General features: G+C 41.7%; 1 protein-coding gene across 1 annotated transcript in view; it reads right to left on the bottom strand.

Moving 5' to 3' along the window:
• raver2 (ribonucleoprotein, PTB-binding 2) overlaps positions 1-14,364 on the bottom strand; it is a 101,523-nt gene that overhangs the window by 33,059 nt on the left and 54,100 nt on the right. Inside the window, exons 3-4 of the mRNA XM_006808134.3 lie at positions 9,427-9,734; positions 7,907-8,071 (exon numbers count right to left, since the gene is read on the bottom strand). Coding sequence (XP_006808197.2) covers positions 7,907-8,071; positions 9,427-9,734 — 473 coding nt within the window. The remainder of the gene's footprint in view (positions 1-7,906; positions 8,072-9,426; positions 9,735-14,364) is intronic.

The following is a 14,364-nucleotide window of genomic DNA, read 5'->3' as shown; positions in this document are numbered from 1 at the left end:
AATAATTGGCTTACTACTGCTCCCTATATGTCACCTAAACACAGTAATTACAGCCTCTGCTCACAAGCCTTTAATACATTCACTCTTCCTACAGTACGTACAGGACTTGAGAAAAAGGTATTTTCTTACAATGCTCCTTATACTTGGAACAAATTACAACAGGATTTGAAACTGTGCAGCTTAACTGAACTGAAGAACAACAGAGAAAGCATCATTGGATGTCTGTTCGTGTTGTGGTATTGTTACTGTCTTTTATTTTATTTTCAGGTGCATTTTTTTTGTATGAATTGTAACAACTACAGTATGCTTTAACATGTTGTCGTTTTGTACGAATATTTAAAACGGGTCGCTCTTAAAAATGACACCTCGTGTCTCAATGAGATTTACCTGTATAAATAAAGGTGAAAATAAAAAACATGAGAGAAACTGAATTAGGCATATATGTGCACTCAAGATGACCTGCGTGGAAATTGATGTCAGACAGGCTGGTCTGAGTATCTCAGAAACAGCTGATCTACTGATCTACTCCCACACAACTATCTATAGGGGGGAAAAAGAAAGAAATAGGAAAACACTGGAGTGAACGGCCGTTCTCTGGGTAAAAATGCCTTGTAGATGCCAGAAGTGAGAGGAGAATGCCCAACAGATGGTTTTGAGCGAACAGAAAGGTAACAGTAACTCAAAAACCCCTCATTACAACTAAGTTATGCAGAAGAGCATCTCTGAACCCACAACTGAACCTTGAAGCAGATGGGTTACAGCAGCAGAAACCACACCAGTTGCCCTCAGTTCAGTAACTGTAAGAACAGGGATGGGGTTACCGAAAATGAACATCAGAAGACGGGAAACCCGTTGTCTGGTGTGATGATTCTTGTTTTCTGCTATCAGATCCAGAAAGTAGGGTTAACATAACATGAAAGCATGGTTCCAACCTAGCCTCATATCAAGGCTAGTAGCGGTGGTGTAATGATGTGGGAGATAACTTTGGTAGCACACTTTGGGCCCTTTAGTATGAATTGAGCATTGTTTGCATTTCACAGCCTACCTGAGTCTTGCTGACCATGTGACCATATGAGCAGTCTTCTGACGGCTGCTACCAGCAGGAAAATGTAGCACGTCAAAGCTCACGTCATCTCACACTGGTTCACTATAATCAAGTGGCCTCCACAGTTACTAGACCTGCAGTGGAGCACCTTTGGGATGTGGTGGAACAGGACATGTGTGCAAAGAATTAAGGTAGTTCTCCAGGCAAAAGGAGGTACAGCCTACAACTAGTAAGGCACAATAATAATGGGACTGTAAGTGTATATTTAAACTACTATGTAACTTACAACATATTCATGCGAAAAAAAAGACACCATGTCTAAGCGAAATGATAAAAGGAATATAAATGCAATATGGCTGAAAATCACACTTACAGCATTTTGTTACATGAAGCACTCTCGTCTTATACTCAAACATTCCTTACTAGCCAGGGTTTTGACAGCATAATCAGGCATCTATGCTAAATGAGTCAAGCCAAAGTGCTGTGGCACTTGAGGCAACTTCAGTTTCAGCATAATTAACAGCAGCTGATGACTCTTTTTTTTTTTTTTACTTGTTCAGTACGACAGCAAATTTTCACAAAGATATGAAGCACTAAAGGCTGAGCTTTTAAGTGGGAGTCTACATGTAAAGGGATGCTGCTGACTGAGAACAGCATTTTCCATTATGACATGTTGGATTTTATTTGTTTATTGGTACTTTGTGCAAATGTGTATAATAAGGTCCATCACAAAAAACACTTCTAACCTAAAAAACTCTTCATGCACCTTAAACAACATATCCAAAAGGAACAGAAAGTTCGTCCATATTCAGCACGCCAAAGTGAAAAACAAAATGTTGGGGGACCCAGACTCTTGTTACTGCACATTGACACTTAAGACAGACATGGCACATGTTGTGAATGTGAGCAATTTATGATTGATTGTTAACAAACACGTAGTCTGTTATGTGTTGTGACCAACTCATGACACACATCAAGTGAATGGATGGATGGATAATTATAAGTATCCAGAAAAGATGCAACAAAGAGGTAAAACTACAGAATGAGAGCTGCTGATTTTCTCAAGGTAAAGACTCTTCACTATTTACGAGAGAAGACCAATCATTTCACCAATCCAAGAACTCCCATTTAACAGGAAGAGACTTCCAGCACAAAATGACTCGTGGATGAGTAACCATCTGCTGTTTGGAGTTGGGGTTGATGGACTGCCTGGAATCTCAGTATCATCAGTACAACAGGAACAACAGGAGAAACGGCAAATACGAATTTAAAGCGGATTCACTGAATTAACGCTGTCAAGCTCAATACTGCAAAAACACCTTAAAAACAATTTTTAAAAAAAGCAGTTGCCTGTCTACTCTTAAATGATGTTACTATACATGTGACTGTGCATGTGTGTGCACGCATAGCTAGCAATCACTGTGTCCGACAGCTCTTGACCCCCAGTCGTGGTCCCCAGCAAAGCGATGCAGAATGCATCACTGGCAGGGCTCAAGCTCGGGGGAGCACCTGTCAGTTTGTCGGTGTCTGTTTGTGTGTGTGCGTGTGTGCGTGTGTGCGTGTGTGCGTGACACAGTTTAAATGGTCACGTCAGTTGTCGGGAACAAAGTGATGAGGTCAGGACAGCCCTGTCACAGCTGTCTTTGAAGAGAGGTACATGGCCTATCACAGTGACAGCTTTAAGTGCAAATGTCTTTATGACGAGTGCTGGACAATGAAGGGAGAGGTGGAGTTAATCTAAGTAAGCCTCCATTAAAAAAAAAAAGAACGCTTGTGGTGTACTTCTGCTAAATCGAATGATTTCACAGATTTATGGTCACCTTTGTGTGCAGTGGGAAGACGTCACTGAATGAGATCATCTTTTCAAATAAAACTTTGAAACCCTGCGTTTCACCAAAGGGGGTCAATAATTGTGTCAAGAATCTTATGATTGTACTTGGAAAGATTTAATTAGCTCTACAAAAGCAAGTGCCAGTGATTGAGAGAGTAAAAGAGTACATATTCAAAATCAGCTAAATTAGCTCTTTTTTCCTCCCCTGTTGTACTAAATAAGGCAACTGTCTGGCTCCCGACAGCAAAAGAAAACTCATTATTTCCATTTCCATTTTTCTGGTTGATTGTCAACAAAGTTGAAGGTGCTTTGGGAATTTTTCTTCTAAGAAACAAAAAAGAAAAAAAAGTTAAAAGTGGCCTAAAAGCACAAGAAGTGCTCACATCCATCCTCATAAAACACGTATCATGAAAGCTCAGATCCACGTTCACCGCTTTGCTGTTAACTTCTCGGCTTTTGTTCTGACATTGCTGCACATCACCACCATCTGTATCACTTATACACCACTGATAGTGCACACAGATCAAAGACCTGCTCATACATGCAACCACTAAACCAAGCTAGGTTTAAAATTCAACTGGGAACCTTTAAGTGGAGGCTGCATTTCCTAATTTTTATTTAACCTTCATTCTAATCCCATATCTACTCTCTTCACTTGGAGCTGATAAAAAACATTGAGTTACTAGAATTTTAATCTAAATGACATCTTAGTTTTTTTGTTTTTTTTGTTTGTTTGTTTTTTGTTTTTTCTTGGGGGGGGGGGGGGGGGGTTAGGTTGGCACTAGTATGATGCTTTGCTGTGTCCATACCCATCTAACACTGCTCTGAAGAAATTACTTTTTTGCAGCAACATTTATTTCAGCACTGCTTTAGACCATCCATCCATCAATCTTCTTAATCAAACCACTGGCAGTTATATCCTGACCTGAAAGAAAAATCAGAGGTCTTAAAACAGAACTTGTCCACTCTTTGAAAGACATTTTTATGTAACATTTGTTCTTTTTTTGTCTCCTGCCTATAAATGTGAGTATTCAACTTGCTCTTAGTCATTGTTATTACACCAATAGCTGCATATATGCCACCGGTCGTCTTCCTTTGATTGGCATCATACGCCTCTTCGCTATTTCACCTCATCGCTCCACTTCTCGCTGTCCTTCTATTAAGCCTGACACTGTCGGCTCTCCTCCTTCACTCCATCCTCTCTCTAATAGTTCTGGCATTCTTAGCACCGTCCTCCTTTACTCCCATCCCTCCTTCCATTTCCAACCTGCCGTCCTTTCCTCTAATATGGTTGACATTCTTTACTTTCTCTTTCTTCCATTTCTCCTGGCTGACTCAAGCTAAAGTGCTGCCTGGAGGGCCCTTTCATGGGTAGCAGAATTATAACGCTCGGGGCCAAGGCCACAGGTTAAGTGCACTCCGAACAAAGAAAAAGTGACATAAGGGCTGAGTTCTACTTATGTGCACAGAGGAGGAGGACGGTTTATGCAAGGTGAACTGGAGCTGCTGGCAGTGAGGCATTAGGGAATCATCTTAAACAAATAAATATGCAACAAACAAAAATGACCAACTCAGAACAGCTCCTCTTCTATTCTGCAGACAGCACTGATCTCTGACCTGTACAGAAACACATTCAGTATATTGATATTATTAGGTATTAATATCTATGTTATCTCTCTCTTGTAGAGTCTGTCTTGGCTCTTGATGGAGGTGGTCGCATCTTTCACTCTGTCCCTCCTTTATATTTCCTGCTTCTTTGTCCTTGTCTAGTCTTGTCTAACTCTTAGAGACTCTCTCAGTCTTGTTCTCTATAATCAAGAAATTATGGATTTGATCAACTGGTCTCTTTTTCGCCCTAAACCAAACCCAAACAACCACTAATTACATGCAGCCTCACCTCACTAGCTGGAAGCTCCAGGGTGGAAGCAGGAACAACAAATTCTCCCAGATCACAAGACGGTGTATGACCCTATCCTCCTACTTCCTCAAGGTCACCTGCGACGGCGTGGGGATTGTTGACTTTTTCCTTAAAACTAGGTGAAAGAGCACTCTCTCTCAAGTTGGATACAGGCTACACACACACACATGCATGTACTCAGACACAGATATACACCCCCAACCCCAAATGCCTTCGACCTGATGGAAGTAAGCATTGTGGTGCTGTGCCCTGGCGCTGGTTCAGCTGCAGGACCGGACGGCTGATGTGTACATCGGCTCTCTCCAATACCCCCTCCCTTGTCACAAGTCGCGTGTTTTTTTAAGTTGTTATGTTGTAAGGTGTGAAGATTCATGTGCTTCCCTGTGCTGAGGGTTTTTATTCTATTCTCAAACTGCTCTCCCATTAGGAGCTCAGTCTGGGTGCAGTTCTTATTTTTTCCTCCTCTTCCCTCATGTATTTATGTATTTCATTGTTTTTTTTACCATCATACATCTCTCTGACCTGTCTTACCAACGTCATGTTTGTGCAATGTATGTACGGGGTCCTATTTCACTCTGTGTTCGTGTAACATTGCTAGTGACAATTAAACGGCTCAATCTCAATCAATTATGCTACGCAGTCAAACAGGGAAAGCTGTGGTTGGAGACTGCAGCATGACCAAAATTATGGCGACCGTGTACATGCATACATGCAGTCTCCTTGTGATAATATGACAATAAACAGCGATACAGGTGAAAACTGCACATCTGTTGATGAAAAAGTCCCATTAACTACTTATATTCAGAGTTTAGCCAGACTGATCGCAATGTGCTGGCAATCTGTCTGCATTTATAGGTTGCCTACCACCAGGTGACCTGTGGAGTCACGTGGTGATTGAAAGTGGTCGCTCAGGTATTGGGGGTGTTGCAGGGCCAATCTCTGGCCAATCAGCTGCTCACCTCACCTGTTTCCAATTGGTTGCTGCGTGTGACATAATTGAATAGAATCACCGGGCAACCGCTGATAATTCTCAGTTAAACGGAGGTTGCCGTCCTATTTCTACTTTAGTGTGAATGAGCTATTATGCATAAGCAAGACTAGCTAGCTAGCAACGGGAGCCAAACTAGCTACAGAGATTCTACAACCTTACCATGGTACCACACTAAAGGTTTTATCAGGCATGCAGCATGACTAAAGGCATGGCAATGTCCGTCAACCAGTGCATCATTTACTAAAATCTGGTAAAGAAACGCACAACCTAAGTATTGATTTTTCTTGTAACGTCACTACCAGGATGGCATCAGAGAACCAAACCTGCTTGGCATTCACAGCTAGGATTGTGAATGTGGAAAACATACCTGTTAAATGTTAAACAGTAACATCACTGCATTTATTCGCATTGCTGTGCCTCAGCAGACTATGACTAAACCACTAATATGACTGTAGACTGCACGAATCCATTCACCACAGTCACTATCAGTGTTGGGACTAACGCGTTATTAAGTAACGCGTTACAGTAAGTACGTTATTATTGTGGTAACGAGCCCAAGTCAAAATGCCCGGGACGATTTTTTTGTCCCAGTCCAACTCTGTATGCAGCTCATCTGCAGTCTGGTGTTACCTACATCTTCCTATTCAGAAGGCAGAATTTCCGAGTTCTGAGTACAATCAAAAGCACCACGACTGCAGTTTTTGTGTTGGATGTAAAAAGCAGGCTAGGATAGAATCAGGTGTGGGATTTCTCTCGTGGAAATGTGCACATTATTTTTTCCTTTCTATTGGTAGGTGGCACAGTGCACTTGTGGCAAGTAAGCAAGCTAGAAGACTGGCAATCTTGCTGGGTATCCAGTTACGGAAGCAACACATTAACAAGAGAATTCTGAGTAAAACCAAAGTTACTTTCCCTAGTAACTAGTTACTCTGAAAGTAACAAGTAACTTGAAGTAACGGAGTTACTTTTGATAGAAGTAACTAGTAATGTAACTAAGTTACTAATTTAAAGTAACTTACCCAACACTGGTCACTATAAGCAAAAAGGATGAAATAAAATTGCCAGTCAGGTTTCAATTTCTATCCATGTGTGTTCTGACTCATATATCTCACAGTTCCTGAGGTTTAGAGTTGAACATCACCGTAAGGTGACCTTATGACCATAAATAAACAAATAAAAGAAAGAACTCTTGGGCGTTTACGATATCTCTTTGGAATATTGAAACAAAGATATTATCCATACAGACAAATGGCAAACACACAGGCCTAATACATGCCCATCTCTGCCTTAAGGAAAGAGATTTAATAAATACCATCATTAACATTACACTAGCAAATAATAGCATGCACATTTTCATATTTCTGTACATGTTTTCTTTGCATCCTAATAGATGGTGCAGAGCATTTCATAAGCTCTTACCCTGAAATATTCTGGTGCATACATGGTGAAATGCAATAATACAACTGCTCTGAAGCACATAATGTACTGTACATAAAAAAATGCTGAACTATAGGTCAAAGCCTGCTGGCTTTGCAACAGTGAAGCAACATGAGCTAAACACCCACAAAGCATCATGGGACTAGGATGATGTGGGTGTATTGATTTCTATGTGGGAGTGGGGCAGAGGGGTGGAGCTAAAACTGGAAATGCAGTAGATGACAGATGCCGATTGTGTGAACTTTAAATGGGCATGTGGGGGAGGAGTGGATGTAATGGAGCAGGGCGAACGGAGCAAGTGGAAAAAAAAGACAGATCAGAGTGGGATGGAAGGAGGGAGGGATGGAGTTGAGGGGTGGGGCCGGTATCACAGTTACCACACCTCACCATAGAGACGGTTGCTTAGTGATACGGCGAGGCTGACCAATACCGATGCTGACCGCTGAATTTTATGTCAGCACCTCTCACCTGGAGGTGTTCTTGTGATAAAGGTGTGTGTGTGAACCGAATGTTTCTAAAGTCCTTTCAGCTTCTGCACAATATTAAGCTCTGAGAAAAAAAATGGTGAGATATTGATTTCAAACTCTGTTTACAACTGAGTTGTACTTGCTAAATCAGTCCATGATCAGCACTTTTACACTGAAACAGCAAAAATGAATAGTTTTCTGTGCACTGTGATCTCACCTGGCAGAAGACGGGTTTATACGTGTCGGAAAAGAGCTGGGTTAGCTCCTCAGAGTCACAGAGGTCCAGGGGCAGTCTGTCAACGCACAGACACTTGGAGTGCAGGTTTTCCTCCTGGCTCAGCTGGTTGACGTCCATCCACTGCACCATCAGCGAGCGATCCCCCTGCAACAAGCAGTGAGACACAGAGTCAGACAGTAAGGCAACGCTAGGTCCACTTATTTGCCAAGCGCATTTGGTGACACTATACTGCAAAATAAAAATGTTTGTATTGTACTCAATTAGTCATGGTTACACTTTGTGGATTGTCCCTGTGCAGTTATCCCACAGAGAGTACAGCGCTATTTGTACATGTCTACTTTACTTTCAATTGGAAAAAAAGAGTCTGTTTGTGTTTTTACAACATATTTCACCTGATTTGAAAAGCTCGGATCCGTGAATATCTTTCCAGCTTTACAGCAGTCACAATATATGGCTCGCTTTTTTGTGTGTAATGTCTCAATCTCTGCTGTGTCTAGGAGTAAAAGGGGTGAAACACCAGCTCAGAGAGTAATCTAATTCATTCAGCATCTGACTGATCCGCCTGTCTGGACACTTGAAATCGGTAGCGGGTTGCCAGGTCGTGTTTAACCGACAATCTAGCAACTTGGTAAGATTCGAGGAACTAACCAAACATAGGCATGCGTGCATTCCAATTATTCATTAAAAAAAATTGGGAGGACACCAGAAAATGTTCTCAAAATACAGAAGAAACCCAGGAAAAACTGGCATGTCGGTGAGTACTTTAAGATCCTCAGCTGGCGTCACGGGCACTTGCTAAACTCTGAAAAGCTTTAATGCGAGATACAGTCTGTGCTCTTGCCGCTGTAAGTGCTGGTTTGAAAGCCTGTCAGCCCTTGAGCTCTACTTCCATTTGCAGATTCTGATTCACTTTTCACAAATGTGAGGTCATAGATTATTGTATGCAATAAACCGATTTTGATGCACTTAAATTTAAGCAATTATGATTTCAGCATTTCTTCCCACAGATAATTTTAGCACTTGGACAGATTTTCTTTTTCTGTGTGTGTGTGTGTGTGTGTGTGTGTGTGTGTGTGTGTGTGTGTGTGTGTGTGTGTGTGTGTGTGTGTGTGTGTGTGTGTGTGTGTGTGTGTGTGTGTGGTTTGCTCAATTCATAAACTGAAACCACACTCAAGCAGCAGGGCCTGCATTTTTACTGATTATATTTTTTTCTCTTCTATTGCCAGTTCCCATCAACCTCAACAAATGGTGGTCGTCGATGGAAACAAGTTTCAGTCAAGCTTTGTCTATATAAACCATGCATATAGTAAATAAGACAAAAGAAATAAGCAGCCTGTGTTGTCTTGGCAACTAGTCTAATCCAGTATAATCAATCCCTTATGTTGAGCATTTGATGTTTCAGTCCATGTAAAGAAGATGTTTTCTGCCCTAGGCTACTCCTTTCCCATCTCATTACATATACCTGCTGCAGCAGATTTTTAACACTTGCTCTAACATACCATTGGGCGGCCCAGGAGCTCCGAGCGGGCCCGTGAAGCAGAATCCTTCTTCATGTATTCAACAAACCCATATCCTTTGGAGTGGCCCGTGAGCTCACTGTACACCAGGAAGGAGCGCTCGATGTTCCCATAGGAGCGCACCAGCTCCTCAAACTGCTGGGCGGTGAAGGTGTGGGGCAGGTTGGTGAGGCACAGCAGGGAGTCGGTGGGCTGCAGGGTGACGTTGATCAAACGCCCACGGACAGTGCTGTGGTGGAGGGAGCGGATGGCATCCTGAGCCTGGTCCCCGTTCAGCAAAGTCACAAAAGCTGGAGGAGGGGACATTATGGAGACGGCGACGAGGGGAAAAGACGGACGAGGAACAAGGACACACACAAAGAAAAGGGATACACAGACACGGATGGACGGGAGGATCGGGACAAACACAAACATACATTTAAAGCGGACATTCAAAAAAACGTGCATAAAGAAGTTTGCGGGGGATGCGGGATGGAGACACACAGTCAAAGAAAATGCTCAAAAGAACTCACATGAAAAGCAAAGAAAATGAGCGACAGGCCAAATGTGGCGGGGTTAAAAAAATAGAAAGAAAAAAGAAAAGAGGGGGATGAAAGAGGGAATTTAGGCACAAACAACCAAAACCACAGAAACACAGTCATAAAAGACAGACGGACGCACATACACAGAGAGAAAGACAACACATTAGCTAGAAAGCCAATAGGGAGGCACTATGTAGGGGTGGAGGATCCACTGTGACACACACACACACACCCACCTCACCTCACCTCACTCCATTTAAAAACATCAACCTGATAAATGAGAGAACCAACAGCACTAACAAATGCAATGTTAAATGTAGAATTTAATGAGAATTCAAAAGAGCTACCTGATAAAATATCAGCTGTTTTTAAAATAACTTGAAGCAACAGGAGTTCTGTGCACAGAGGCTGTCAGTGCTTTGTTATGTTATTTGGAGGAAGGAGGACGTGTTAAAATCAGAGAAAGTGGCATGTCCTGAAAGTCTAATGAAATTTGAAGAGCTTTTTCTCTCCTATAAACTGTTCAACAGGGAGAAGAGAAAGAAATGCACACACACACACACGTGGGTGTGTGTGTGAGTGTGTGTGAGTGTGAGAGAGAGAGAGAGAGTGTTTGTGTGTGAGAGAGAGAGGAAGCAAGAGAGAGAAAGAGAGAGAGGCGAAATACAAAAGGCATAGTTAAAGGGAGGGTGAAAAAAATGAACCTCCAAAAACCAATTAAAGCCAGCATTATGTTAACTGATCTCAGGGGGACTGACTGCAAGGAGTGTGTGCTGCTATTTAACTTGTTTCCAAACGAGGGTGTTTCACTTGTGCATTTCACTGCAGATTGTTTATTGGCCTTGCAAAGCGAAGTGTTCGTCCTAAATGAATAATTATTAAGTTATTCACATTTGAGAAGATAGGCTTGTTCATAAATAGTATTATTAGCTTACTATTTTCACAAGTTACTGACCAGTACTGCTGTACAAAAAACATAAAATCCTAAAATAATAACACAAACTGTTTTGAGTTAGTTCAGCTTCGTGAATAGGACCGTGCACTGTGATGCTAACAAACAACTTTTTGAACTGAACTGCTTAACAGATCAAAATAAATGCATGACATTCTTACTGTGCGTAAATGCACAAGGTATACCCCGTCTGGTGCAGCAGAATACAAAAACTGCACGACTTTGCACGCTGAGCCTCGGTCAATGTTTGATTTAATCAAAATCCAACAAATACAGACAAGTGGGCTTTCCACTCTGAGCTTTTCACCTGGAGGAAAATACCACTGTGCCTCAGGAAAATCCTGCTCTGTTGATGCGCTGCCACCCCTGCGGTCACGCACCTGTGTGAGAACCTCTGGTCTTTTATCATAGCTCATCCTCACCAGCTGTGATCCTGACCCTCAATTCATGCACATGTTATTCCTGAAATGGTGTCTTAGGAGCTTCATGTACATCACCGCCTTCATGTAGAAACTGACTCCTGATGGCAAAGCTACTGCTTTTGTTTTTTGTAAATACAGTCCTATTACATACATCTGCACTATCGTCACACTGGTTGAAATGTGTGTTTCTGTTCATAGTTTCAAACTTAATCTTTTCTGCTTTCTTATTCCACTGGGATTGACCAGTACTGTGAAAATAAAATACAAATATAGAATACGTTAGTCATTCAGTACCTTGATAATAGTAGTCAGTCTACTAACATGTGATGGTTCAAAATAATTAGAAATAAAAAACAGAGGCAGTCCGAGTCTTATTTTCCCCACACATTTCAAACTCCTATGCCCATTTGTACTGGTTTCTGAAGTATCCTTTTTAGGCTTTCTCCATAATAATGCTACATTATTTGAAGTGAAAGTCAAAGCCTGGCATCTGGTAATGTGGAGCATTAGCTGAGTATCACTTTTAGCCCTCATCTCAAATTACTGGTGACAAGAAAGAATCCACATCCAGCCAAGCTGGTGTTGAAATGCAGCCCTGTTGAAGCAGCCGAAACCAAAAAGGCTCGAACATTAGAAGAATTCTACCTGTATTTAAATGATAGAGACTGAATCTAAGATAGGGGTTACAGTCCTGGATCTTTTTTTCTTATGAATATACAGGGAAATAAAAGCTAACCTAAATGTCCTTCAATGCTTTAACCGTATTTGTTAATAAAGTCAACATTAAACCATGTTATCAGTTGTCAAAATCACAGATTAGGTCGCTGTGAATGTTACCAGTGATTCAACATCAAGCTGAGGGTGAGCTGTGCTCCACTGGAATGTGTTGTTATGTTTTTACCACAAAAGCACAGTAGTTCTGTTCTCTGGTACAATTTTAAGTGTTAATCGGTGTAAAAACAAGTATGCAAATTTGTGTGCTTCTACAACACAAGTAAGGAAAAACCTGACTGTTTTTCGAGCCCTTTCAGACCTCAAACAGATCATTTACAACCTACACACCTAACTCTGCATAAATATACGTTGCTATTCAAGAGTTTCGGAAACTGCTTAGATTATTATCCATCATGCAGCACTGTCAGGGAGGCATCTGACTGGTCCCAAATTCATTTTGCAGCATGACAATAATTGCAAACGCAGAGTCACAGAGAACTAACTTCGTACAACAAGATAAACAAGAGCTCTGCAGCAGATGGTGGCCCCCACAGGGCCCCTGTTTCTACACCATCGAATCAGTGTGGGATTTCACGAAAAAAACGGAAGCAACGAAGTGTGGAAAGTTCCTGAAAATGTTTGGAACAACCTTGAATGACTGCGTGCAACTGTACCGCAGAGAACTTGGACTGCTGTAGGGCCAGAACACATATCACCATCACCATATCACAGAACACATTTCACCATCAACGTGTGCAATCACATGTATTCTGTAATCTTTTAATGTCGTCAATTAAAGTAAGACGACAGATTACCGGCTACCGCTACATATCTTTAGTCACCTTCAAAACCTGATGCCTGGTGCCTGATCTTGAGTGCACAACAAGTAGTCTGGCTCCACAGGAAATGAAAAGTTCAAAGCTGGAGTTTAGGTACCAGGGCCACAAATCACTGAGTGATTGTTTGTTCAATTATTCAAATGAAAACACTGACAGCTGGTGTTTCTGCCACTCACAGGGAGCAAACTCTGACAAGAAAAAAAAAACAACAGAATTACAAGTGGTTTGTGGTGCTTAAAAAAAAGGTTATTATCAATCACATCGAACGCTTTCAGTGATTACGCAGTGAAAAGTCACTGCTTTTCTGTGGCTTTCTCAAACCATTTCTGTATTAGCCTCTTCACCTTTAGTGTATGTTTCAAACAGTCCTCCCGAGTTTAAATTTCAAGAAAACCTCACGATCCTCAGTGTTCACTCAATCAAAATCCTTGAAGTTTTTAGTGTCGTTTTAAATTAAGTGCACTGTTTGCACTTAAGTACTGCGGCACTGAGGGAAATAAGTAGGAGTAAGTAGGTTTATCCTAATTGTCAAAGGTAATTTACAAAAACCCTCAATTTCATTTGTATTTCAGTGATGGAAATAGATACTTGATCATTTCCGTTAGGTGTTTTAAACCAGCGGTCCCCAACCCCCGGGCCTCGAACCGGTACCGGTCCGTGAGTCGTTTGGTACCGGGCCGCGAGAGTTGAGGCTCAGGTGTGAAATGTATGGTTTTCAGGGTTTTTAATCGGTTTTCAGCGTTATTTTGTTATCGTTTTTATCGTTAACTCGGTTTTCCTGAGTTATTCATAACGTGTGTTATGAATAACTCTTCTATTTTTCAGTACCGGTACTGGTTTTATTTTGTTGTATTTTTCCGCGACACCTTAAAGGCCGGTCCGTGAAAATATTGTCGGGCATAAACCGGTCCGTGGCGCAAAAAAGGTTGGAGACCGCTGTTTTAAACAACAAAAAAATAAAGCTTTACCAAGCCAGGATTCAGTTTATTTCATATGCACTATCAATGAGTGAACAGTGGGGAACAGCCCCAGAACTACATGCGAAGATCAAGTTTGTGATTTCAAAGCAGCTGGTTAAACATTTGTAACAAATCACGCCGTAACGGCCTGAAATCCTGCACTGCCTGCAAAGTTGCCCTGGTCAACAAAGCCCATGTTCAGGCACATGTGAAGCTGGCCAGTGAACACCTGAAGGTTTCTGATAAGACTTAATGTGTTGTGGTTGAACAATGGGACATCATTCCACTTGCTGCATTTGGGAGGACATCTCTGGACCTTAATCCAGTAGAGGACCTATAGAGAGAAATTTAGCTTTATGTATCCAAGTCACAACGTAGAAAACTGGGATTCAAATATCTGCAAAGAAAAGCAGTCGAATATCCCTGATGAGACCTGTGCAAAGCCTGACAGCTATGCTTGCCAACAACAGTTACTGCACCAAGTCCTCACAGCATGTATTCCAAGTAGATCAA

Source organism: Neolamprologus brichardi, chromosome 17 (genome assembly GCF_056152115.1).
Source record: "Neolamprologus brichardi isolate AB-2024 chromosome 17, ASM5615211v1, whole genome shotgun sequence".
NCBI lineage: Eukaryota > Metazoa > Chordata > Actinopteri > Cichliformes > Cichlidae > Neolamprologus > Neolamprologus brichardi.
The sequence above is the reverse complement of the archived record's forward strand: the minus strand, read 5'-3'. Positions and strand labels throughout refer to the sequence as shown.